Here is a 26236-nt window from a genome sequence, read left to right on the forward strand (position 1 = left end):
CTAAATAATATCCAGGTGTCACGTGTATCTGTTGCCCGGTTTTATAAATACATGTTATGCAGTCTTATATGCATCACCTTATTTGTTGGAAAGTTGCAGCACAAACACAACATATATCTTGATTCGTTTTGCCACGCGTCCTCAATAATGCAGCCTGCACGCAGCGGCTGCATTCCCACATGCACCATGCAGCAGCCGTCATAATATCTCTCTCATGCAATAAAAAGCGCTGTCAGGCTTCTTTTTTTAAATTTATTTTTTCCAATGACATCACACATCCGTATTTTTCCAACATGGCGTCCGGTAGGGTGCCGGAGAGGGAGGTCCGAGAGGAGTCGAGGCGCGCCGCCACGGCGAACCCCCCTGACTTCAGCATCCACAGATACTCCCTGCTCATCATCACGGGACGGACCGCGCACCTCGAGCACACGGGACCCATCAGCAGGGACATCGAACGAGGTACGTCTTCACGTCTTCACGGCAACGCCTCTCGCGGATGCCGTTTTCCTTTTCTAAATATATATATGTAAATACATTTTCGGATGAAAATCTGCAGAAGCTTACGAGTTCTCGTCGACCGAGTCGTCTACACTGACGACCCCCCCCCCCCCCCATTGCGGTGCTTATGTCATCTGATTCACCCCCCAACTGGTCCGAGGATGCGTCATCTGGCGGCGCTCCAGCATCAGTATACCCGCGGGCGCCTCGGCGTGAGGAGCCGGCTGCAGCGGGCCGGTGGTGGTCCGCCTCGGAGGTTGTTGTTGTTGTTGTGAGAGGAGAGAAGAAAAGAGAAGAGGGGAAATGTTGCAGCCACTTGTAACTGATGTGCCGGAACATCTGCGTGCTAATGCACAGCAGACTGCAGCCAGTGTAGACCAACTGGGTGTATAAGACATATGCGCGTGCATATACAGTTCATGTTCTGCACGCATGGCTTTAGATAGATATCAGAACCGGAAACACGAGGACAGATGTACAGAAATATAGATATGTATCCGTTGGGCCTATGAATATGTCTTCGCTGCATCTCCAAAATGTTTTTCATGGAGAAAAAGAAGCCTTGTTTTTCAGCAGCGTGACGTCAGGCTTTCACATATATATACACAGTACACACATATATACACGTATACATATACATATATACACGTATACATATATACACGTATACATATACATATATATACAGTATATGGATATACTTATACATATATATGTATATACATAAATATATACATATAGAATATACACTTTTATTAATCCCCAAGGGGAAATTAGTTCTCTGCATTTAACCCATCCTTAGTTATTAGGAGCAGTGGGCTGCAGTGAAGCGCCGAGGAGCAACTGAGGGTTCAGTGCCTTGCTCAAGGACACTTCGACTTGCAACTAATGGGGAGAGCGGGGATCGAACCCACAACCCTGCGGTTGCAGGACGGCCCTCTTACCCCACTGAGCTAAAGCTGCCCCAAAATATATACACATATATATACACATATATATACACATATATATATACACACCCACACACATATATATATATACACACACACACACACACACATATATATATATATATACACATATATGTCCTATCTGTTGTGTCATACCCTCACTGGCCACTTGGTTACATCTGATCTGACGTCAATGTTGAAGACTTCTGAGTTTTTAGTTTTTGTTCGTACAGATAATTCTACTTCCGGCTTGTTAAGTTGCAGTTTTACTAAATATATTCATTCAACTCTTCCCACTTTCCTGTAATACAAATGTTTGAGCCCCAACACATTGAAACATTTACAAATTTACTGGAATTCATAAGGGTAAAATATATTTATATTTAGACGTTACTTGTGATTTGCTGCAATAAATAGAAGTAGAAATATATTAATGGTTTAAAATGTCTCATTCATAAAAGTATTATTTCAAAAAATGGTGATCCACTTGTAGAACTTGATCACCATTTTTGAATACAGTATACTTTTGGTATACCATAATCACAATATTAATACATTTAGAATTTGATTATAGTATACAAAACTATAACACACTATACATATATTAATAATGTGATTTAAACATATTTGTAAAATACTCAAAATTGATTTTATATCTTAAAATACAATAAAAATATAATTGAAGTGAACTATCATCATGAACTTAAAGTATACTTTAATTTGTTCAAATTTAGAAGAAAAAATCCTTAATGCACTTCAAATACTTAAATACTATTCACAACTTAAATATATTAAGTACACTATCAGTTGTTCCAAAATAACACACTCTAAGTATGATTATAGGGCTAAATATATATTCATTTTTCACCACATTAAACATCCTAAGTCGTCATGCCTGGTGTTGAGTATAGAACACGTGTCCTCACACACTCTGTCTGAGGTACTTGGACCCCTACATGTTGTTGTCTGTCTGCAGGGATCCGGTCATGGGACATCGACTTACAATCCTGTAACCTGGACCTGTACCTCCAGGAGTTTCTCTCCCACCACACGGCCTCCTTCAAGGGTGCAGGTGAGGACCAGACCGCTTTAGTCTGACCCCATGGAGGAAGGAAGGAAGGAAGGAAGGAAAGGAGGCGCCGTCGTGTGATTGTTAGGGTGTGACTGCTGCATACAACACAATGAAGGACTGTAGCTCTGTGAGCCTCGTCTCCTTCTGCAGGCAGCCGGTCACACGCAGAGGACAGCAGCACCGTCAGTTATCTAAACGACAGACACACTTCAGATTCAGTCAGTCGTGTTACAGACAGGAGCACAGACAGATGCACAGACAGATGCACAGACAGGAACAGACAGAAGCACAGACAGGAACACAGACATGGGAACTCAGACAGGAACCCAGACTGGAGCACAAACAGGAGCACAAACAGGAACAAAGACATCAACAGACAGAAACACAGATAGGAGCACATACAGCAACACAGACAGGAGCACAGACAGCAACACAGACAGGAACACAGACAGGAGCACAGACAGCAACACAGACAGGAACAAAGGAGTACAGACAGGAACAAAGAGAGCAACAGACATAAATACAGACAGAAACACAGACAGGAACACAGAGAGAAATACAGACAGGAGCACAGACAGGAACACAGACAGAAATACAGACAGGAACACAGACAGGAACACAGACAGAAATACAGACTGGAGCACAAACAGGAGCACAAACAGGAACAAAGACATAAACAGACAGAAACACAGATAGGAGCACATACAGCAACACAGACAGGAGCACAGACAGCAACACAGACAGGAACAAAGGAGTACAGACAGGAACAAAGAGAGCAACAGACATAAATACAGACAGAAACACAGACAGGAACACAGAGAGAAATACAGACAGGAGCACAGACAGGAACACAGACAGAAATACAGACAGAAGCACAGACAGGAACACAGACATGGGAACTCAGACAGGAACCCAGACTGGAGCACAAACAGGAGCACAAACAGGAACAAAGACATAAACAGACAGAAACACAGATAGGAGCACATACAGCAACACAGACAGGAGCACAGACAGCAACACAGACAGGAACAAAGGAGTACAGACAGGAACAAAGAGAGCAACAGACATAAATACAGACAGAAACACAGACAGGAACACAGAGAGAAATACAGACAGGAGCACAGACAGGAACACAGACAGAAATACAGACAGGAACACAGACAGGAACACAGACAGAAATACAGACAGGAACACAGACAGGAACACAGACAGGAACACAGACAGGAACACAGACAGGAACAGACAGAAACAGACAGAAACACAGACAGCAACACAGACAGGAACAGACATAAACACAGACAGAAGCACAGACAGAAACACAGACAGCAACACAGAGAGAAACACACAGGAGCACAGACAGGAGCACAGACAGGAACACAGACAGGAACAGACAAAAACACAGACAGGAACACAGACAGGAACACAGACAGGAACACAGACAGGAACAGACAGGAACACAGACAAAAACACAGACAGGAACACAGACAGGAACACAGACAGGAACACAGACAGAAACACAGACAGGAACAGACAGAAACACAGACAAAAACACAGACAGGAGCACAGACAGAAACAGACACTTCTCTATTTAAGGAGGACACGTAGCAGCCAGTGAACGTTGTATGTTGGTAAATATTACTGCAGTTACTCAGCATCGCATTTAGCACTCTGACCTAATCTATCACTCAAATCCTCTGGAATTGTTCAACTCGTGCAGTCGGTGAGCCGGGGATGAAAGATCAAAACAATTTTTGCATTCTGACTTAAAGAATCGTTGGTACTTATTTGTGTCACTGGGCTCTGGATCCTCTAAACGTTGACCACGTTCCCCTCAGTCTGGATATTCACTGCAGATCATCCTCAGACTCTGACGCTGTTCTTCTTCCTTCCTTTTTTTGTATCGTTGAGGGAATCAATCAATCTCGCCCCAAGTTCACTTCCTCCTTCACTTCTTTGAGGTGAAGGAGGAAGTGAAGCAGGAAGTTCTCTTTATTTCTATATTCTCTCTGTTTTTCTTTCTCCAGGGCAGAAGTGTCTGCGCCATAGCACCAGAGTGTTGGACACTCAGGTGCTGATCAGTCCGTCTCAGGAACAGGCTCGTTCAGAGGTGAGGGGCTCTTCACAAAAATAACTTTCTCCATCTTTTTTCTAAATGAAATCTAAAAACAAGGCAGAGGATTAGATCAATAGAAACATATTGTGTTGCTTCTATGCTTCTATTTTACATATGCTTGCATATACAAATATATTATCATTGTGTTGAGGGCTGCAGCATTTGTTTTTTTCATAACAGGTTAACCCTACGATTATTTACCTAAATTATAACTTAATTTTATTATTATTTATTTATTATTCATCTATTTATTCAGAATTGTTTTTTATTTGTCTTAAAACGGCTTGTTTTGTCCAAACGCCAGAACATATTATAAAAAAATGAAATAAAAAATTGTCCAATTAAAACTAAATGGTATTTTATTATTTACCTAAATTTTAACTTAATTTAATTATTATTTATTTATTATTTGTTTTCATTCGTCTTAAAACGGCTTGTTTTGTCCAAACGCCACAACATCTTTAATTAATAAATGAAATATAAAATAGTCCAATTAAAACCAAATGGTATTTTTGATTATTTACCTAAATTATAGCTTAATTTAATTATTATTTGTTATAATTTATTTTGTCGTAAAATGGCTTGTTATGTCCAAATGCCTCAACAACTTTATTTAGCGATATAATATATGTATATATAATAAAAAAATAGTCCAATTAAAACTAAATTGTATTTTTGCTTGAAAATGGACTAAAATGTGATATATAAATAATTAAAACAGTTAATTTAATGCCGATTAAGTTCAAAAGGCCTATTACGGATTATTAGTATTTCTTCCGACTCTCCCTGTTTTGTATTTCTCACTGAAGACTTTATTTTTCAGTTGATTAAGGAGAAGAAGAAAAAAGTGACAAATAAATAACTCCCACCATCTCTCGCCAGGTGTGTGCTCTGCTGTCCAGGGACTCGGCCCACAAGCTGTTGATCTTGGCCGGTCAGAGCGAGGAGGGAAGTGGAGACCTCGTGTTTCACCAAGGCCTCTTCTCACCGCAGCAACTGAAACGAATACTAACGGAGCAGGTATGCTCTCTTTTATTTCTTTTATTTTCTTTGACATCAAGACATTCTTTTCAGGTACATGTAATCTTTAACATCAAATAATTTAGCCATACATCAAAGCTGCAATTCATTATTATTATCATCGTTAGATTCATTAGATAATTTGTCATAATTTCACCCAAAAAACAAAACAAAAGATAAAAAAAATAACCTAAAAACACTGTAAGAAAACAGCAAATGGTCAGTATTAAGACACTAGAATGAAAAAATAAATGTTGATGAAAAAAATTACAACATTTTTTTCTTCACAATTTAAAATTCTACCAATCTACTCATTGAAGAATTGATTAATTGTTTAATTTCTAGTTTATTTGACCGCTAAACTCATTCATCATCATCATTATCAGCTTCTGTTTAAATGTAATCAAACATCGAGATGAGGAAGAGCAGTTGACCCATATTGGCTTTTTGATGTTGATATTTGAGAATCAACAAAGTATTCGTCAATATATTCTGCTTATAAATGATAACTAACAGCAAGAAAGCGCTCTTCTTTTAGTTCATAGATCAAGAGAGCTCCGCCTCCTCCTCCAAACTCAGCTTGACCCTCAGCTGTCCCAACATCGGCCAGTGGAGGAAGACTCTCGTGGGGAACGAGCCCTTCACGCTGCGCATCAACCCTCCCGAGGTGCTGCCCGCCATGGAGACCCTGGGCGAATTCACCTCCCTCATCTCCGGCACCCTCTCCCCGCCGTCCCCCTTCGACCTCCTGCCTCCTCCCGTCACCGTGGGCTTCCTCAAGCTGTCCCGCCCCTGCTGCTACGTGTTCCCCGCGGGCCGCGGCGACTGCGCCTTCTTCGCCGTTAACGGCTTCACGGTGCTGGTGGACGGCGGCTCCGACTCCCAGGCCTGCTTCTGGAAGCTGGTCCGACACCTCGACCGAGTCGACGCCATCTTGCTGACGCACATCGGGACGGAAAACCTGCCTGGGGTCAACGTCTTTCTGGAGAGGAAGGTGGCCGAGTTGGAGTTGAGCGCCGACATCAAAGGTATAGAATGTCCGGTACATTCAATCAAAAGCATATGAGGAAAAAACCTGGTGATGTTATCTGAAAATTGGGACGTCATCTTCTTCGAATAGATGACTCCTCCAAGAGGCTGATCTCCCCGGAGCTCGGAGTGGTGTTCTTCAACGCCCCCTGCAGGCTGCAGGTGGACGAGCATCCTTGTGAGTGACACGTCGCAACTTACCGGAGTAATTTTTTTTTAGAGGATGTGAACGATTGCCGACAAGTTAAATAATCGTTCTTCCCCATTTCCAGGTCTGGACGGTGTGCTGAAGAGCGCCCACCAGGCGGCCCTGACCCTGCAGTTGTTAAAGAAGTTAGACATCAGACCGCAGCCGTTGTTTCGCCCGCCAGGGGTTCCCCTTGAACCGCTGACCCTGTTCCAGAAGATGGGAGTGGGCCAGTTGGATCTATACATCCTCAGCCCTGGTAAAAACAGCCAGGAGTACCAGACGCTCATGCAAGACTGGCCTGACGTGGCATCCGAATCCAAAACTCTCCCCGTCACCACACTGGCTTCAGTGTCCGCCCTGCTGGTCTGGCACCCGGCGTGTCCCCAGGAGAAGGTGGTCAGGGTGTTGTTTCCCGGCGTCACCCCACAGGAAAAGCTGCTGCTGGGGCTCGAGAAGCTGAAGGGTCTGGCCTTCCTCCAGAAGCCTACGGTGACCACCGGGGACATGGATAGACTCGGGGAGGGTAGAAAGATCAAGGAGAGCCAGGAGAGCGGCAGGCCACACGGGAAGGAGTCGACACCCAAACATGGGAAAGAGGCGGGACTCAGAGAAGAAGGAAAGGAGGTGCCTGGGAGGGAAAAGGGGAAAGTGTTAAATGGAGTCAATTCAAGAGATGCCGATAAAACCAGAAACAAGGACGCGGCGGGCGTGAAGCAAAAAGCGGCATCGACGGAGAAGAACGCCTCGAAGAAGGGAGGAAGGACAGATGGGAAAAAGGAGGAGAAGCCTGGGAATAACCAGGAGAACGGTCGGGGGGAGAAGGACATTCTCTCTTTCAAACCGAAGAACGAAAATAAGATCAAGCTCAAAAAGGAGGCGAGGAATGACTTCAAAACAGGGGTGAATAAAACAAGAAAACCATCGGGGAAGGATGCAACCAATGGGAAGAAGGTCAATGTAAAGACTGAGACAAAACCCCAGACGGAGAGTGTTTTGGAAACAGAGCCTGAAGGGTATCCCCCTGGCTCCACGTTGTTTACCCCTGAGGACATGACAGAGGACTCTCTCAGGCCCCGGGAGGAAACTGAAAGAGGTGAGGCGCATGTGGAAAAATCTGATAAGGCGAAGGAGTCAGGAAAGGAAAAGAGCTTCGGAGGCCTGAGCGTGGTAGCCGAAGAAGCCGCAGAGATAATGGGAGGAGAGAGCGGTGATAAAGGAGCGCAAGACGAGACTCGGACCGGAGAGAAAGCTGACGCGGACCTGCAAAAAAACGCCAGGCCAGAAAAGGTTTTAGGGTTTCCATCCCCCCTGAACAAGGCACCGAAGAACGAGTGCGAGGCCCAGCTGGACTTGACACCGACCGAGTACACTCTCCTGGACGGGGCGTTGAGGAACAGCCCCCCGTCACGATCCTCTCCGGAGAACCGACAAGAGCCCGCCTCCCCGGATTCGCGGCCCAACAGTGCGGGCCACACCCCTTACTGCCTCTCCCCGGGCGATGTGTGGTGCAACAGGGCCACGCTCAACCGGTTGCAGGGCCAGATGGGCGACGTGGAGCCGGCGGATGTCAACCAGTCGGATGGATCATCCAAGCAAAGTGAGAAAAGCAATCTAGAGAGTCACACAGCCCCCAGAGAGAGGCAGCTAAGTTTCCTCTCGTTGGGTTCCTTTAAAGAGGGACCTTCAGACCCCTTTCCCTCCTTCACCACCACCACGACACACTCCATGCCGGCAGAGGTGAGCTCGCCTCAATCCACAGAAGTAGACGAATCGCTGTCCATGTCCTTGGAGCAGGGACCGACCACATGCAGTCAGAGGGAGGGCGACGACAGCGTTAACAACTCCCATTCCAACGGCGGCCATTTTGCCGGTATGTCCCTACCGATAAAGAAGCCTGCCAGATCGTCCGCAGAGATCGGGCGGCCTCCGAGCTCGCTCACGCTCAATTTAGAGGCCTCGGCTCGCGATGTGGATCTGTGTCTGGTTTCCCCCTGCGAGTTCAAGCATCTCAAACAGCCCGAATCCGGCGAGCCCCCCAGAGGAGCCTTCCATCCGCATCACCACGGCACCAACAACGCCAACATAGACGCATCGCCCAGCGAGTCGTGCGCCCCCGTCTTAACGGAGGACTGCTGCCCGTCCACCACCGCGGACGGCTGTCTGGACTCGGACGAGGAGGACGAGTCGAGCAGCGAGCCGTCGAATTCTCCCCGCGGTCTGCAATCCGGTCAGGCTCTGCCCCCGGACCCCCTCCCGGTCCCGTTCAGGGATAACCCGCCGCCGCCCCCGCATCCGGACGCGTCCATGCCCGTTCCTCAGGCCGAGTCCGACGCCCGCGGGAAGAAAGCTAAAGCCACCGGAATGCGGGGGAAGAAAACTCAGACTGTGAGTTTTGTCTTTTTCTAAACCTGGAGGGAGCAGTCTGTGGTATATGGTGCTTTAATATGAGTTTTAATGAGTTACATTATGACATGAGAGAAGAGAGATGGCTCACTCGTTCGCTATGGATAAATTATATGATATTGTGATATTCAAGTCAATTTAATTTGTACATCCCAACATCCAGAATTAGAAATTTGTCTCAAAGGACTTTACAATCTGTACAGATACGAAAAAGAAAAAAATCAGATCAGTGCAAAGACCCGATACCCAATTTAGACTGGAGGCCTTCATGAAGCTGGTATACCAACAACTCCAGATTTCTGGTTTATTCTTGATATATTTTATATTGTAACTTCAATCCGGCCTTAGTGTTCATGCCACAAGGAATCATAAAGGTATTTAAACCTGGTCACAGTTTTTTTCTTTTATATTGAGTCACATATTTGCAATATTGTGACATTGAGGATCCACAACTACTGTTTCCTCTTGCAGCTGAAGTGAAATCTAACTTTTTTGTTCTGTTTCCAGGTGGTCGAGGTCTCCCAGAGATCCGGCTCGGGGAAAAGCCGGACGGGGATCCAAAGCGGAGTCCCAAAGGGGGGTGTCTCGTCTGCTCGTACGCCATCCTCCGGCACCCGCCCAGCACTGGCGAAATCCTCCCCCAATCCAGGTATGAGGTGTAAAATGTGAACCATAATAACCCCATTGTGTGCTTTACAGACGCACGTGTGTCCAATGGTTTGCATTGTATCACAGGCGCCAAGTGTACCAGCGGCGAGGAGGTCAGCGTGTACGTGGACCTGGCCTACATCCCCTCTGGACCCTCCTCTCCCACCGTCGGCGTGGACTTCTTCAGGTGCATTCGCTCCTCCTGTTATGTCGTCAGCGGCGACAGTCAAGAGAAGGAGGAAATAATGAGGCGCACGCTGGACGCACTTCTGGACGCCAAGACGTCCTGGCCAGACTCCATGCAGGTATAGAAACACACGCACAGTTTAAACATGGATGTTGGTGCTTGACTCATATCGAAATAATACAAATAAAAAGTATATTTGAGATTTTAATTCAAATTCTGCATGATTCTCTGCAGATAAAAGGTGTAAAATGTCCTCCTTTTTGACCCCCCCCCCCCCCAAGGTGACGTTGATCCCCACCTTCGAGTCGGTGCCGATGCAGGAGTGGTACCAGCAGACCCTGGACCGGCAGAAGGAGCTGGGCATCGCCGTCCTGGGGTCCAACAGCACCGTCGCCATGCAGGACGAGACATTCCCCGCATGCAAGATAGAGTTCTGAAGAAGAGAGAGAGCGGGGAAAGTTGTGAAAGAAGAGAGAATTAAAGAGATTATATCGCCTCTTTCTGCACGAACTACCACGGGACTTTCACACGTCCCCCTCCGGGTTAATCCACTTCTTGCACCAGAAGGCCCCTCATGTGGGGAAGTATTGCATGATTCTTTTTTTTCAGACCCATGAGCAAGAGAGGAGAAAAGATCACGCTGGTTGCAAGAGAAGCATGTCTGCAAACATGTGGAAGCAAAAATGGGGAAGTTGTGATTTTAGATATTGGTGAAGATAAATAGCATTAATGGTCAAAGGTGCATTTGTGCAGGCTTCTTTTATTCATGCATCCAGCACCAAGGCGTGACAGTAGCGTGTGCTTAAGTTTGAGGGCTCATCTCGCTGCTTTTAATGCCACATGTATCCACTTGTACAGACGCTCCCAACATGGCAGGAGCGAGCATAATGTTGTTTATATTTAAAGCATTTTGGCCACGTTCTGTTTCTTTTATTTATATTTGTATGATTTGCACAGATGACGTATATATCGTATATATAACAAAAAAAGTCTTACGTTGTACCCGTGGTGAAGAGTTCCCAGTGTGTGTGTTGTGAACGTGGGGTGATAATCTGAGATTATTCAAATCGAAGCGTGTGCGAAAAACAAAATCCGCCAACAAGGGATTAGAGAGGGATTAAATTTAATGGGATTACGGAGATCATCTCATTAAGGACGGCGCTGCAACTGTAATTATATATATATGAATAAAATCAAGTTCATCGAAAATCCGACAGAAACATAATGTTTTTTTGTAATCTTAGATGTTACTAAAAAAAATACAAAATATACATCATGTAATTAAATCGTTGATATAACGGCTTTCTATGCCACACTTTGTGAATACAAATAAATTAGATTGTATTTACGTTAATAAACATCAGTAAACAAATAAACAAAAATCACAGAATGGCTGAAATCAAATTGACGTTTCCTAGAAAGTTTTCTGGAATTAAATCCATGATTTGTGGTTGTTGACTACTCCAGCATCCAGTTTGACACATGAAAAAGGTATATTTTCCAAATAAGAAAATGACTAATGAATAAATATTTACTGTGGTTTAAATGGAGCGGTTCTTTCAACTACTTTTACCCAAATTATGAGGATTCTTTTCCTGAAATGTCACAGGAAATTATGAGTGCATTAGAAATCTGTAAAAATAAAGTGTGTAAATTAGTTTTATCTGAGTCTGGATGTCCAAGAACGAGTGTCCATCATGATTGTCAATGTATTAATCAACAAATACATAAAAAACACATTTTATTTAGTTTCTGAATCCCTAAATTATCCCAAAGACATTTTATAATTATATAAATTCACAGTTGAACTTTCATCATAGGCCTTGAGATTTGTTTTACTTTGTGAAATCTTTTTAACATTTTTTTATTATTTATCACAGATTTAATGATTACATGATTTACAAAGGGGATGAAGCTGTAATGAGTTGAACCCGAGGTAGCAAAGTGAATATGTGTGTATGTCCCGCATGTATAAATACTGTGTGTACTGTTGTTTCATTCATGATATTCATGAAGAGAGTAAAGAGCTGTGGGAGATGGATGAACATCGAGAGTCAACATGTGTGAGTTGTGGGACGAATGTAGGAATAAAGAATGAGCGTCACCGTTCAAACGTGTGTGTTGAGAGTCCTTTGAAGTGCAATGGAATTATGAAACAATTATGAAGAGATGTTGTCTTCATCATCTGATGCTCAGGCTAATTTACAGTTTCACTTCAACAAAAGATAATCCATCATATATGAAAAATATTTATTCATATTTACTGTTTCTAAAATACTATTTAAATTATAAGTTCATAAATATATATACTGTATATATATTCATATATATTAATTATTCATTTATATATAATATATATAAATAAATAATTCATTTATATATAATATATATAAATGAATAATATATATATATAAATTAACATATCAACGGTGGGGATGAACGTCACCTAATATATATAATATGTATTAATATATATTAATTGATGATAAATATTTTGTAATTATTCATATATATATATATATGCTCCATTTAGATCAGTATATATCTATATATATGTATATACAGTATATGTGGAAAATATGTATTCATATTTACTGTTTCTAAAATAATATTTAGATCACAGGTAATATATATATATATATAAATATATATAAAATATATATATAAATGTATATATTAAAACAGTCAAATACAAAATAAAAAGATGAAAATACATCCCCCATGGTGAGTCCTACTTATGACGTAAGAAGTCATATATATATATATATATATATATATATATATATATATAGAGAGAGAGATCTGCCGCACCCCAAAAAAAGGACGTGGAACTAAAACTTTCTTCTTCTTCAAAACAAAAAGTGAAACTTAAGGATTTGAGATCTTTAAGTTTCACTTTTGTTTTTCCCTCGACGGAGAGCCGACAGAACCACCGCGACCCGCTGCAGGTTATTACATCTTTATACATAACACACACACTCACACACACTCTTATTCCTGCAGGTAATCATCTCAAACTTTATCGACTATTATTGTGTTATCGATCCATTCAGTTTCAGTTATCGATCACTGTAGTTTTTCCCGGTCGATATACTTCCGGTTCTCTGATGCACTTTTTATCATCATATTTTACTAACAATTATATAGTTGGGGCCTGTTTAAAGTATTTTCTGTAATGTTTATATCATAGAAATTAGTACAAACAACTATAAAGCAGTTTGCCTTTCAGCTTTCTAAACATTTAGGCATCGAGTCGAAAGTGAAACTAATCCTTCAATGAATATGCACATAATTAGGGCTGCAACTAACGGTTATTTTGATAATCGATTAATCTGTTGATTATTTTTTCGATTAATCTATTAATCGGATACATTGTTTTTTAAAAACATTTTCAAGCCTTTATTCAAAACAGGGTTCCTACGGTCATGGGAAACCTGGAAAAGTCATGATGGAGTTTTTAAATGGCTATTTTTAGGCCTAGAAAAGTAATTAAAACAAATAAAATCCCATAATTTTGGGAAAAGTAATGCAAATGTGTTATATTCTAATATTAATTTAAACGGAATATATACGGTATGCTTTGGAATTCTCATTGTTAGTTTAAATACTACATCTTCTCACTTGTTCACAGTGTTGGGCAAGTTACTGAAAATTAGTAATTAGTTATAGTTACTTCTTTTAAAAGTTCGACTATGTTGAGGAAATGTTACTTCCTGTATTCTTGTTGTTAGTTGTACTCTAGGTTTAGGTTGAATGCACTTTGTTTGGATATAAAAAAAGCGTCTGCTAAATGACATGTAATGTAATGTAATGTAATTGAATTACTTTACTAGTTACTGTATATCAAAAGTAATTAGTTACTAGGGAAAGTAACTTTTAAGTTACTTTTATGTCTGCTTTTTTAATGTCATGAACAGTACTGAACAGTCAAACACAATAAACATATGTTGTAGACCTATTTATTGCAATCAACAGGGCAACAGGCCTTCAAATCAAGCAGGAGTACAAAAGTCCCTTTTTTACTTAACTTAATACAAAATAACTGTCTCAGTGATTTAACAGTGTTTTTTTTAAACCACATTAGGCCCAATGAAATAAAAGTGATTGGCCTACAGTATTAACACTAATTAAAAGAGCAAACAAAGGTGCCTTGAGGTGCTGCATATAATTGAGGGGGGGGTGCTAGTGAGGCGTGTACGTGCTGATCTGGAGTCAGTTTGGTAGGATTTGGGTATAAATAAATTATTTCATTTAAAATATGGATTTTTATTTAAAGATATTCATGTAATTTGCATGCAAAATAGGTCTACCCGAACCAGCGGACACAAAATTCAACCAGCGGCAAAAACCGCGGACCTGGCAACACTGGAAGTGGCTGTCAATCACAGTGTGGCACCGTGCATGCTGGTCGAGGGGGCGTGCCTGTGATTGGCGCAGTAGAGGGGAGGCGTGCCTGTGATTGGCGGAGTAGAGGGGAGGCGGGGTTAACCTGTCGGAAAACGGAAGTTACGGGTGGTTGACGGGAACCGTTGTTGTTGACATTCGAGCTGCTGAGCGGAGAGGAGCAGCTGTCTGTGTTGGTGAATGCCCAATAAAGGGAGGAATAATAACGTCGTCCCGTCTCCGTGTCATCAGTCCATAACGTCCGAGACGTTACATCATTGCGCCACCAAGGTCCTGCGATGTCAGATCAGAAGCAGCTAAAGTAGCCTAGCTTGTCTTCTTGTCTGCAAGTGTTCATTTTTCACAAAAGAGAGTAATGCGAGTAACGAACTCATTTAAATTTCAGTAACTGTAACTGCGTTAGTTGATAAAAAAAATACTTCGTTACATGCTCGTTACAGCTATAAGTAGTGGAATTACACTGCTTGTTCATGTATACACCGAGTTTTCACAAAATGTTTAATCATGGAAATTTGGTTTAAAGTCATGGAAAGGTCCTGGAGATCCACTGGTCACCATGGTGATGAACCTGTTCATTGGTCATGTGGATGAACCCTGTTCATTGGTCATGTGGATGAACCCGTCACAAACAGAACTGACAGCGCTTTACTCTCCTGAGTTTACTCAGCCGACTATTTGTGGGTTAAACGCGTCATACGTGTCGGTGAGGGGGCGGGGCTTATCTCTTGCCTTTCTCCATGGAAAAATATTGTCCGGCATCCGCCACGGAAAAATAACCACTTTCTACGTTCTACTTCTTGTGGAAATGCCACACACGTCTTAACACTTAGCGCCCTGGTGTCTGGGTTCATGACATCACCCGGAGGCGCACACAGCTCCGTGAATGTCTCCGACGACGTAAATGACTTCCGCTTCCAGCGCCACGAGGGCAGCAGCAGCCAATTAGATTCCCTAACGGAGGAGCAGCTCAGAGCTGATTGGCTCTCACAACGCAGCGTTCTCTCCTCTCCCTCCGCTCCGCTCTTGTTTCTCCTGCGCCGCTATGCGCTCAACTCAACTTTTTTTTATACTCCGCGACTTATTGAGTGCCGTAATAATCGCGCAACACAACGAATCGATAATGAAATTCGTTGCCAACTATTTTAATCATAGATTTTTATCGATTTTATTGATTCGTTGTTGCAGCCCTACACATAATATAAATGTAATATATCGCACATTTGAAGTTTATTTTCTTTCTCGTGTTAAATTCACATATTGTACAGATGCATATCTGATTTTCTGGCATCGTGGCATTAAGCAGCGGTGGAAAGTCACTTAAGTTAATGTATTAAAGTACAAATATGTACTTGTACTTGATTCATTATGTATTAATACTCATGTCATTAAATTAAACAAGTTTCTCACATGGAAAATGTATTTATAACTCTAACATGCGACATATGTGGTTTGTATGTTTTCTCTCCCTTCAAATTACAATCCAGTAGAGTAGCCTATCATCATACTAAATGATACTTAACGGGCACTAGGACCTTGGGGAGGCTGCTCTGTTGGCTTTCTCACTCGGTCGAGTAAAGTGTCCCATCAATGACAGCCAGGATGACAGCCAATGAGTTTAGCTCAAAGTAAATGAGTGACCTGTAAATCCAGTTAGTTACAGAATGCGGCTATATATATATATATATATATATATATATATATATATATATATACTGTAGTTCTTAACAAGTGTTATCTGCTTACATTTAGCTTTACTTGAGGCACTTAGAAACTCTCCAGTGAACGAGCAACTTCGAAATACAAAAAAATAACTATCGACATCTCTCTATTTTTAGGATTAATATATATTATTATAATATTTTTTCCCCATTGAATGGTATATTTGACAATGAACTAGTTCATCTTTATCTCAGTGATTGTGTCCAAGTGAGCATAAAATATCACAATGACCCTGACATTCTGTCTCTTGTGTTCTCATCGACTGAATACAAGCAAAACTACAGAGACAATCACTTTCTGATTGAAACAATCTATGAACTGTCAGAATCAACGGATGTCTAACGTTGAGGATTGGGGATTGGGTAAAACAACACTTTAAAAAAAAACATTTCTCTTGTTGAATGCATTTTATTTTTGGGTTGCATGAGGGTTTTGACAATTATTATTATAAGTTATCATTTCCAATGCCACACATTTTGCTTTTTTACATTGTTTTTATTATTATTAATGAAATGTGTTCCCTAATTCCAGATTCCGGTGCGTTTTTGGAATAGTCTCCTCCCCCCACGCCGCCGCCTGCCGCCATCATGCCTGTCGTGACCTCCAGCCTCTCTGAAGGTCATCACAGGTTGCTGCTCTCTCTCCTGGGTCACGTCAGACTCCACCTCCTCCACAAAGCCAGCGTCCACGGCTTCTCGGCATTGGCGTTCCACAACCACTGTGACCGACAGGGCACCACCATCATCGCCGCCTACAACGCCGCCGGGTTTGTGTTCGGCGCCCACACCTCTCAGGACTACGCCCAGAGCGGGGCGGACGTCTGCGACGAGAAGGCCTTCCTCTACAGCATCCACACCGGAGGAGGAGGAGGAGCCAAGACGCTGAGGGTGGCGCCGGATATCCACACGGCGTGCGCCTTCAAAGATATGGCCACCGGGCCGGATTATGGCGCCCTGGTGTTCCTGCACGAGGACGCGGCGAAGGTCCAGTCCAACCCGGGGGAGGGGGGCTTCACCTTCCAGCCCGCGCAGATGCACGGAGACGACACGGCGCTGACCGAGTTCGAGGTGTATCGCGTTGAAGGTGTGTGATGATGATGTTTTATCCAATTAAAGTGATTTTTATATCCTGAATTTGCTCTAATGTTGATTTGATTGACACAATTATTATAGCTCGTATTACTTTAATGGTTTTTATGACTTACTTTTAATAGTATGTACTTACTTTTAATGTTTTTTATTACTTACTATTACTTACTTTTAAAGTAATAGTATATACTTAGTTTTAATGTTTTTTATTACTTTTAATGTTTTTTATTACTTACTTTTAAAGTTTTTTATTATCTCTTCATTTACTTGGACTTCATAGAAAATATGTCACGTTACAATTAAATGACATGCACTTTCATGCAGGCTTGGGAGATCTCCTGGCCAAACCCTGGAGGAACATTCGCTGGAGCGCGGAGTGCGTATAAATATTTGTCATCTTCATACGCAATAAATGGAAAGAAAAGTTTCCAGGCTAAAAAAAGAACAAAGTGTCTTAACTCCGCCTCTTATTTAACGGCACACCTAACTGTACTTTAAAAAAAGTAAAATACGTGCACTTGACTTTTAAGAGCAACTTTAAAGTTTTGTTTTTCTTCTTTATGTGTCACGTGTGTGTGCGTGTGCGTGTGTGTGTGTGTGTGCATGTGTGTCCCTCCAGGAGAAGGCAGCAGTTGATGAAGATCATTCTGACCTACAAGCCCGAGGTTCAAACCGTCCAGCGGGCCCGGGCAGTGCTGGTGGGGCCCGTCGGGGCCGGCAAGTCCACCTTCTTCAACTCCATCAACTCCATGTTTCGAGGCAACATGACGTCACAGGCCATCGCTGGTACTGCGGGAAAGAGCGTAACTACTCAGGTGACCCTGCAGCCTAATGGGAACAAATTATTCGATGATCATTCGTCTATAGTTTAAATATTTAAACTTCAGCGAATATTTCAACTTCAATTCGCCGAACGCCGAGGTGCGAAAGCCAATCAGCGTTGACAAAGTCGCGAATGACGGGAATTAAGCGAATAAAGTGAATGAAGCGAATGAAGCGAATGAAGCGAATGACGAGAATGAAGCGAATTAAGTGAATGACGGGAATTAAGCCAATGACACAAATTATACAAATGAAGCGAAAAAAACACAAAAAGTGAAGCGAGTAAACTCACGCGAGTGTTAACGCAGCATTAAAACTTAATTTCCGTTGCTCCTGCAGTTCCGCACCTACACCATCAAGGCGGGGAAAGGCGGCGCCGTGGTTCCTCTGATCCTGTGCGACACGATGGGGCTGGAGGAAAACACCGAGGCCGGGTTGGACGTCGAGGACTTGGTCCACATCTTCAAGGGCCACGTGAAGGATCGCTACCAGGTCTCTGATTATAACCGTCTTCGTGGAACTGATTTAGTGGAAATAATAATGTTGGCGGCGTTGATAACAAAGGATTATGCTTTATTTGTTTGTTCTTTAGTTGAACCCCTTAACGCCAATCCACCAGGACACTCCCGGCTTCAAGGAGCGAACGACTCTGAGTGACGCGATCCACTGTGTGGTGTACGTGGTGGACACCTGCAAGGTCTCCCTCCTCAGCCAGAAAATGCTGGACAAGTTCGCCAGCATCCGGAAAAAGACCAACCACCTGGGTCAGCAGTGTATAATAACATAGTACATAGTTATGTGCACGTTTAGATGGTTTATATTATACTATTTCTAAGCTTTTCACTTTATCTTCTCAGCTATTTCCCCTCAGGTCTTTTCTACAACCTTCTGCTCTCTCTCTCTCTTATAGGAATTCCTCAGATTCTGCTAATGACCAAAGTAGACGAGGCCTGTCCACTGGCGGCTGAAGATTTACAAAATGTTTACCGCAGTGTTTACCTTCAGAGGAAGGTAACGGCCAGGGAATTATTTTGGGGGGGGGCCTTGTTTCAATCAGAAAGTGATTGTGCTCTGTAGTTTTGCTGCATTCAGTCTATGAGAACACAGGAGACAGAATATCATGGTCATAATGATATTTAATGCTCATTTGGACGCTATCGCTATCAAGTTTGGTGTCAAATATACCATTCAATGGAGAAAAATACGATCATAATATATATATTAATGCAAAGAATAGAGAGATGTCGATAGTTATTTCTTGTATTTTGTATCCGCTTGTTCACTGGAGACAGTTTCTTCCCTTTCATTTGCCTCAAGTAAAGCTAAATGTAAGAGGTAACACTCGTTAACAACCACCGATACCCAGATTTAGCTGAAGCCCCCCTAAAACAGGCCTAACGACGCCTCTGGTAACGGCCATCATGTCGGGGGAGGCTCAATAACAAGAATTGGTTGAGGTAATTTAACTATTTTGTGCCCCTTTCAGGCCCGGGAGTTAAGCGAGTCCTTCGGCATCCCCATGTCCTGCGTGCTGCTGGTGAAGAGCTACAGCGAGGAGCTGGAGCTGCACCAGGACGTCGACATCCTGCTGCTGACGGCCGCCGAGAAGATACTGAACTACGCCGACAGCTTCTTCGAGAACCAGGTGGTCGTGGAGGACCCAGAGGCGGTCGACCTCTACACTTCAAAGGTCATGACCTGAGAGAGGACCACCAGTTCCCGTCCCTCGTTGATTCAAACTAATGAGTCAGATGGTCGAATATATATATTCAGAAACATGCTTGTTTAGAAGTAACAACAGTAGTGCTGTAGTTTGAGGAATTTTACTCCTGTGTCACGTTCAGTTTTAACTAATTTTTCTGAGCAATTGTTCACTATTTGCAGAACTTATTGTACTCTTCTTGATTTTCTGTTGGCAATGCATTTTTTCTTTCATTAGTCGCAACATGGAAATAAATGGATAAAGATAATTTGTCTTACTTAAACATTCAGTTTTATATAATATATATACAATATCACAAATTTCGAATTTGCCTCAGAGGGAACACGTATAGCTGACTTTAAAACTATCGTAACTTTCAGTTTTACGACAGTAGAAAGGTTATTTAAATAGTGTCATTACCTCAATCCGCCACCAGGTGTCAGTCATAACATCATGACACAACTGGTGTCCGGTGATAGAAACTTAGACGTTATGACGAGGAGCTCGTGTCGCGCACGTGCACTAAGTTGACTTTTCTCCACGAATTGCACGTTTAGCATCTAGGCCTACATGCACGCACACGTGTTTTTATAATGCACGAGTCAGTATGACGAACCCAGTGTGCTCCCCATTGTCGTGCAAGAGCACCACACGCACACACGCGCGCGCACACACACACACACACACACACACACACACACACACACACACACACACACACACACACACACACACACACACACACAGAGAGAGAGAGCGACGTTGGGTTTCTATGGAGCCAATTGCACGAATGCCGGGTTGTAGTTTCGGTGCCGCCCCCCCGTGACGCAACGTTGCCAACAACGAGCGCTCTCGAGGGAAACCGGCGACACCACCGGACCGCCGCACTCCCCGCGGGTTGTTTACACGGAGGGCTTCCGACACGCCGACATGATTCCCGAGGAAAGCTTCGCGTCCACCGAGAGCAGGTGAGAAGCGTCTCCAGCGCCGCGTGGGAGTCACGTGCCGCCCGTGACCCTTTGATGTTGAGGCTTAGTCGGTCTTTGTCTGGGTGCAGATATGCATTAAACTCGTTGGACATGCATACAGGCATAATGCAACTTTAAAAAAGTTTTTGCATAATCTTGATTATTTAAAAATAAATATATATATATAAATATATATATATATATTTTTAACAAATATATATATAATCTAATTAATTTATATTACAAAACTTGCATGCGCAATAGGCTTACTGTGCGCGCGTTGCACATTATACAGTAAGCTCGTTTATTTGATCACGCTCATCCACATCCATCACGACAGTCTGGCTTATAGACAACCTTCTTATTAGATAAAGGTATTCTACCAGCATTTAATGAAATGGGTTACAATATTACTTTGGACACTTTAATGTGTTGACTGTTTCTGCAAATACACTTACTTATTACTGTGTATATACTTTTATTCCGTCTGTATATTAAATATTGCTATTGTATTTTTCTTACTGTTTTTTATTTCTATTACTGCTCACTACTCTGCTGCACCTGCTGCTGTAATCCTGCAATTTCCCCACTGAGGGACTAATCTTATTTCATTAGATCCATTTATTTAATAATCCAAAAAAATACTACAGCGTATGTATAAGCCAAAAAACAGCGTTGTTGTTTTCTCCATTTATTCGTTTCGCAGCATGCAACAAAAAACTGCTGCATGTGTATCTGACATGACCAGTGTTTTTTATTTTTTATTAATATACTCTGCGACATGCAAAAAGTGACTTGCTCTGCTTCCCCTCCCAGGATGCAGTCTGTCGGCCGGGCTCTGGAGGAGCTGCTGGTGGCGGCTCAGAAACAAGACGGCCTCACCGTCGGCATTTATGAATCAGCTAAACTTCTTAATGCGTGAGTTAAAAATAGACGCTTCGCTTGCATCTCTGAAAACAAACTCACTCCTGTCTCCCCACCCCCCCCTCCCACAGAGACCCGGACGCCGTGGTCCTTATGTGTTCTGATGGCGCCGCGAAAGGTCGCCTCGGTGTGTTGGTGCGCGATGTTTTTTATTTTTTTTTTTTTTTGTTTTCTTTCTTCTTCTCAGAGGGCTTACACCAGAGAAGAGAAGCTATTGAACATCAGAAACAACTCAAACGGGATTTACTCAACGTTTTAACTTGGAGTTACTGGACATTTGTAAAAAGGTGTGGGTGTGCTCACGGGTGAAACGCCGGGAGAGAGAGAGGGGAGAGGAGCCTCGCGCGCTCGGCTACGGAAGCGGGGATCTCTCTGCCAGGCATGCTTCCGCATATTTCTGCAACGTCCAGCAAACTGAACTCCAGCTGCTGCTGCTCTGGAGGAGAGGAGAGAGACTCTCATCCTCCCCTCCTGTGTTTCACAGTGGCTCTCTTAGCGGCTCTCGAGCTCGCTCCTCCTGGCTCTCGCGCTCTCTCTAGCTGCTCCGGCTGACCGCGGTGGAGCTCTCGGGAAAAAAAAAAAAAAAAAAAGGGTGCAACAACGGCTTTTGCACAACAACAAACGCTGGTGCAACGGCGTAGCGGACCTGGAATCTTTACTCATCCCACCTGGAATCTTCATCCCTATCCCCCAAACCTTTATCCCACCATTCATCCTGGCCGGAGTGTACGAAACTGAAGGGGAACGCAGAACAACGCACAACAGACGGGCGGAACAGATACGCTGTGGTGGTTGTGGACTTTTTTACCTCCTGACTCTTTGGTTAGGGATTTTAACAAAGGAACCAAAGTTAACCCTAAATAGAGAGATAGAAGTTAATTAAAATCAGAGAGAGAGAGAAGAGAATTCACGACCCTGCAATACACACAGCTGCAAGGGGCTCATCACACCTGGCCCCAGCAACTCTGAGGGGACAAGGACTGTACAGAGTCCCAAAACAGGTTTTTAGCAAGGCGGAGAGAGATGCTAAGCGACTGTCTAGAAACTGGATCACCAACCACAAGCCCAAATCACCCCACTCCATGAACATGTAGCTCAGCAGAGAGGCTAAATGAGTACTGCCCTTTGCCTCCATCAACTCAGCGACGCCCTCGTCATCTGAGAGAGAGAGCAGTCAGGCTGTTTAAAGCAGAACCCCCCAAAGCCCGACGGACCCCCTCCACCCTGAAGCACTGTGCGGGCTGTTTGTCTCCGGTGTTCACCGACATCTCAACACCCCTCCCTGGATGCCAGCACTTCCAGCCTTCAAAGGGGCCTCCATCCATCCCGTCTCCCAAACAAAACCAGACTCACAGACTACTGGGCCCCTGCCCCCCGCCTCTCCTCTCTGGAGTCCATCGAGCGCTGAGCCTGTCACACCTCAAGACTGGACCCCCTGCAGTTCCCCCAGAGAGCCAACAGGTCTGCAGACATGCAGTCAACATGGCCCTTCACTACATTCTGGACTCCCGAGAACCTCGCCCAGATCCTGATCATCCGTCCCTGTTGCAGGACAAGCTCTCCCCAGCTGCGTGTGCCGACGATCACAGACTCCTGACCGACAGAGGCAGCACGGAGGCTGGAAACACAAACACGGCTCCCGCCCACCAGCACGGCAGGTTCCCCCCTGGCTGTGTTCCCATCACCGCCTGGCACCTGCAGCCACAGCCAAAAGACAAAGCGCAGCTGCATCATCATCCGCGCCGGCCGAGGTTATCGGCTGCTGCCTGCCTTCCCTCCTCCTCCTGTTCACCAGGTCACTGAAGCGGCCAGAAGAAGAAAGATTGACCGACCACCCTCCCACCCTGGACACTCCCTCCCCTCCTCGGGAGGAGAGGAGGCTCCATCATCACGACGACCTCCCGCCATAGCTTTTTTTTTTTTTTTCCGGCATCAACTCATCACCCGACCCGACTGACTGACCTGACTGACCCCCCCACCACACCTTCTCTCTTCTTCCTTCTTCCTCCTTCCTCTTCCTCCCTCTTCCTCCTCCTCCTCCTCCTCCTCCTCCTCCTCCCTCCTGCATTCACCAAAAAATTCTCGTTGTGTTGTGAAAAATTTCATCTTTGCATGATTCTGATTCTGTGTGTTCTGGCGGCAGACGCCTTGGACCGCGTCGACGACGTGGCGCTGCAGATCCACTTCACGCTGCTGCAGTCCTTCTGCTGGGACAGCGGCATCACCATCCTGAGGGTCTCGGGCGTACGGCGGCTCCGGCAGCTGCTGACACCGGGCGCCGTGGAGGCCAACCACAGGAACCAGGACGAGCTTGGAGACCTCCACTGCATGCTGGTGACGGTACGCAACGGCAGCCCGAAAGGCTATAAATGCGTTATTACTATGAGGTGAAATGTTGGCATCGTCGCATCCTGCAGACCAAACGCCCTCTAGCTGAACATGACCTTGATGTTGTTGTTGTTGTTTGTTTCCTGTCTAGAACCCCCAGGCCGACCACTGCAGGCTGCAGGAGGTGGGCACCTACTGCCTGGAGAGGCGACGCCTTCACCAGTGGGTTCCTGAACTGGTTCTGCAAGAACGCTGAAGGGTCTACAGCACGTTACTGTATACCAACGCAGACCGGACGGCCCATCGGGGTCCAGATGCTGAAGAACTGAAGGATCCGTCGTTGGCCTGGAGTGAACTGGGCGGTCCGGACTGATAAGCAGTACCCAACAAACGTTCCTTTCGGCAACTATAGTGAAACAGCCAGAGAGGACGAGACCGGTTTCCAAAAAATCTGCTTGGTGCAGAAGATACAAAGCAGATTTCACATTGTTTTTACATTAGTCAGTAAAACCAAATCGAAGCTTCTAGTTGGTGCTTCGCAGTGCAAGACGATCAATAACAGGAGGAGCAGGATCATCGGAAAGAAACACGTCCACACCCCGAACTTCTACCTGGAAGACCTCAGGAATGCTGTAATGAAACCATTATGCCCAGCATTCCTGTAGGCACTCTGACATGTGAGAGTCCTTTGGCGAGAAGGTGTGTGTGTGTGTCTTGGAATGAGCAGCTGAGCCTGCGTAAACGAAATCGTCATCATGGAAACTAGAATTAAAATGACGTTCAAGTTAAAGCCACACAGGAGTCTTATGGCACAAATAAAATCAGTGCAGCATGCAATATTTTTATTATTTTTTATTCAGAATGGGCAGAATAATAATGAACTGTCTGAAAGATATCTGCTGTATATACACTACCGTTCAAAAGTTTGGGATCACTTAGAAATGTCCTTATTTTTCAAAGAAAAGCATTGTTTTTTTCAATGAAGATAACATTAAATCAATCAGAAATACACTCTATACATTGTTAATGTGGTAAATGACTATTCTAGGTGGAAACGTCTGGTTTCTAATGAAATATCTCCATAGGTGTATAGAGGCCCATTTCCATCAACTATCACTCCAGTGTTCTAATGGTACATTGTGTTTGCTAATCGCCTTAGAAGACTAATGGATGATTAGAAAACCCTTGAAACCCCTTGTGCAATTATGTTAGCACAGCTGAAAACTGTTTTGCTGATGAGAGAAGCTATAAAACTGGCCTTCCTTTGAGCTAGTTGATTATCTGGAGCATCACATTTGTGGGTTCGATAAGACACTCAAAATGGCCAGAAAAAAAGAACTTTCACGTGAAATTTGCCAGTCTATTCTTGTTCTTAGAAATGAAGGCTATTCCATGCGAGAAATTGCAAAGAAACTGAAAATTTCCTACAGCGGTGTGTACTACTCCTTTCAGAGAACAGCACAAACGGGCTCTAACCAGAGCAGAAAGAGAAGTGGGAGGCCCCGGTGCACAACTCAGCAAGAAGACAAGTACATTAGAGTCTCTAGTTTGAGAAATAGACGCCTCACAGGTCCTCAACTGGCAGCTTCTTTAAATGGTACCCAAAACGCCAGTGTCAACGCCGACAGTGAAGAGGCGACTCGGGATGCTGGCCTTCTAGGCAGAGTGGCAAAGAAAAAGCCATATCTGAGACTGGCCAATAAAAAGAAAAGATTGGTATGGGCAAAAGAACACAGGCATTGGACAGAGGAAGATTGGAAAAAGGTGTTATGGACAGATGAATCCAAGTTTGAGGTGTTTGGATCACACAGAAGAACATTTGTGAGATGCAGAACAGGTGAAAAGATGCTGGAAGAGTGCCTGACACCATCTGTCAAGCATGGTGGAGGTGATGTGATGGTCTGGGGCTGCTTTGGTGCTCGTAAAGTGGGAGATTTGTACCAGGTAAAAGGGATTTTAAATAAGGAAGGCTATCACTCCATTTTGCAACGCCATGCCATACCCTGTGGGCAGCGCTTGATTGGAGCCAATGTCCTCCTCCAACAGGACAATGACCCAAAGCACACCTCCACATTGTGCAAGAACTATTGAGGGAAGAAGCAGGCAGCTGGTATGCTGTCTGTAATGGAGTGGCCAGCACAGTCACCAGATCTCAACCCCATTGAGCTGTT

The 26236-nt window shown here is 43.9% G+C and overlaps 3 protein-coding genes across 7 annotated transcripts in view; all 3 read left to right on the top strand.

The window, feature by feature from the left end:
• Positions 1-20113, top strand: part of LOC130201187 (interferon-induced protein 44-like) — a 127584-nt gene extending 107471 nt beyond the window's left edge. Inside the window, exons 1-8 of one of the 5 annotated variants that reach the window (XM_056425950.1) lie at positions 12990-13058; positions 16765-17316; positions 17646-17697; positions 17941-18136; positions 18483-18635; positions 18736-18907; positions 19054-19154; positions 19630-20113. In XM_056425950.1, coding sequence (XP_056281925.1) covers positions 16821-17316; positions 17646-17697; positions 17941-18136; positions 18483-18635; positions 18736-18907; positions 19054-19154; positions 19630-19845 — 1386 coding nt within the window. In that variant the 5' untranslated portion in view covers positions 12990-13058; positions 16765-16820 and the 3' untranslated portion in view covers positions 19846-20113. Of the gene's footprint in view, positions 1-12989; positions 13059-13079; positions 13114-14254; positions 14816-16212; positions 17317-17645; positions 17698-17940; positions 18137-18482; positions 18636-18735; positions 18908-19053; positions 19155-19629 lie in introns of those variants that run through there. The other 4 variants (XM_056425952.1, XM_056425949.1, XM_056425953.1 and 1 more) reach the window with 4 other exon arrangements.
• LOC130201183 (microtubule-associated protein 1S-like) lies at positions 266-12223 on the top strand. The gene is made up of 10 exons (XM_056425942.1): positions 266-459; positions 2425-2520; positions 4545-4627; positions 5516-5653; positions 6192-6681; positions 6774-6860; positions 6955-9257; positions 9783-9924; positions 10011-10228; positions 10392-12223. Exons 1-10 carry the CDS (start codon positions 294-296, stop codon positions 10545-10547), a joined length of 3879 nt encoding a protein of 1292 aa, XP_056281917.1. The 5' UTR covers positions 266-293; the 3' UTR covers positions 10548-12223.
• Positions 20114-20628: 515 nt separating the features above from the next.
• LOC130201521 (growth arrest and DNA damage-inducible protein GADD45 beta-like) lies at positions 20629-25081 on the top strand. The gene is made up of 5 exons (XM_056426571.1): positions 20629-20813; positions 21630-21731; positions 21809-21827; positions 23862-24077; positions 24217-25081. The coding sequence occupies exons 1-5, from the start codon at positions 20776-20778 to the stop codon at positions 24319-24321; spliced, it is 480 nt and encodes a 159-aa protein (XP_056282546.1). The 5' UTR covers positions 20629-20775; the 3' UTR covers positions 24322-25081.
• The last annotated feature ends 1155 nt before the right edge of the window (positions 25082-26236 follow it).

The sequence above is a fragment of the Pseudoliparis swirei genome, chromosome 11 (assembly GCF_029220125.1).
Source record: "Pseudoliparis swirei isolate HS2019 ecotype Mariana Trench chromosome 11, NWPU_hadal_v1, whole genome shotgun sequence".
Lineage (NCBI taxonomy): Eukaryota > Metazoa > Chordata > Actinopteri > Perciformes > Liparidae > Pseudoliparis > Pseudoliparis swirei.

Bases quoted from the DNA above. Each gene is read 5' to 3' on its own strand.
- LOC130201183 (XM_056425942.1), top strand. From the start codon at position 294: ATGGCGTCCGGTAGGGTGCCGGAGAGGGAGGTCCGAGAGGAGTCGAGG. The intron at 6,861-6,954 runs GTGAGTGACACG...CCCCATTTCCAG, and splicing joins GCAGGTGGACGAGCATCCTT to GTCTGGACGGTGTGCTGAAG. The intron at 9,258-9,782 runs GTGAGTTTTGTC...TTCTGTTTCCAG, and splicing joins GGGGGAAGAAAACTCAGACT to GTGGTCGAGGTCTCCCAGAG.
- LOC130201521 (XM_056426571.1), top strand. From the start codon at position 20,776: ATGATTCCCGAGGAAAGCTTCGCGTCCACCGAGAGCAG. The intron at 20,814-21,629 runs GTGAGAAGCGTC...TTCCCCTCCCAG, and splicing joins TTCGCGTCCACCGAGAGCAG to GATGCAGTCTGTCGGCCGGG. The intron at 24,078-24,216 runs GTACGCAACGGC...TTTCCTGTCTAG, and splicing joins TCCACTGCATGCTGGTGACG to AACCCCCAGGCCGACCACTG.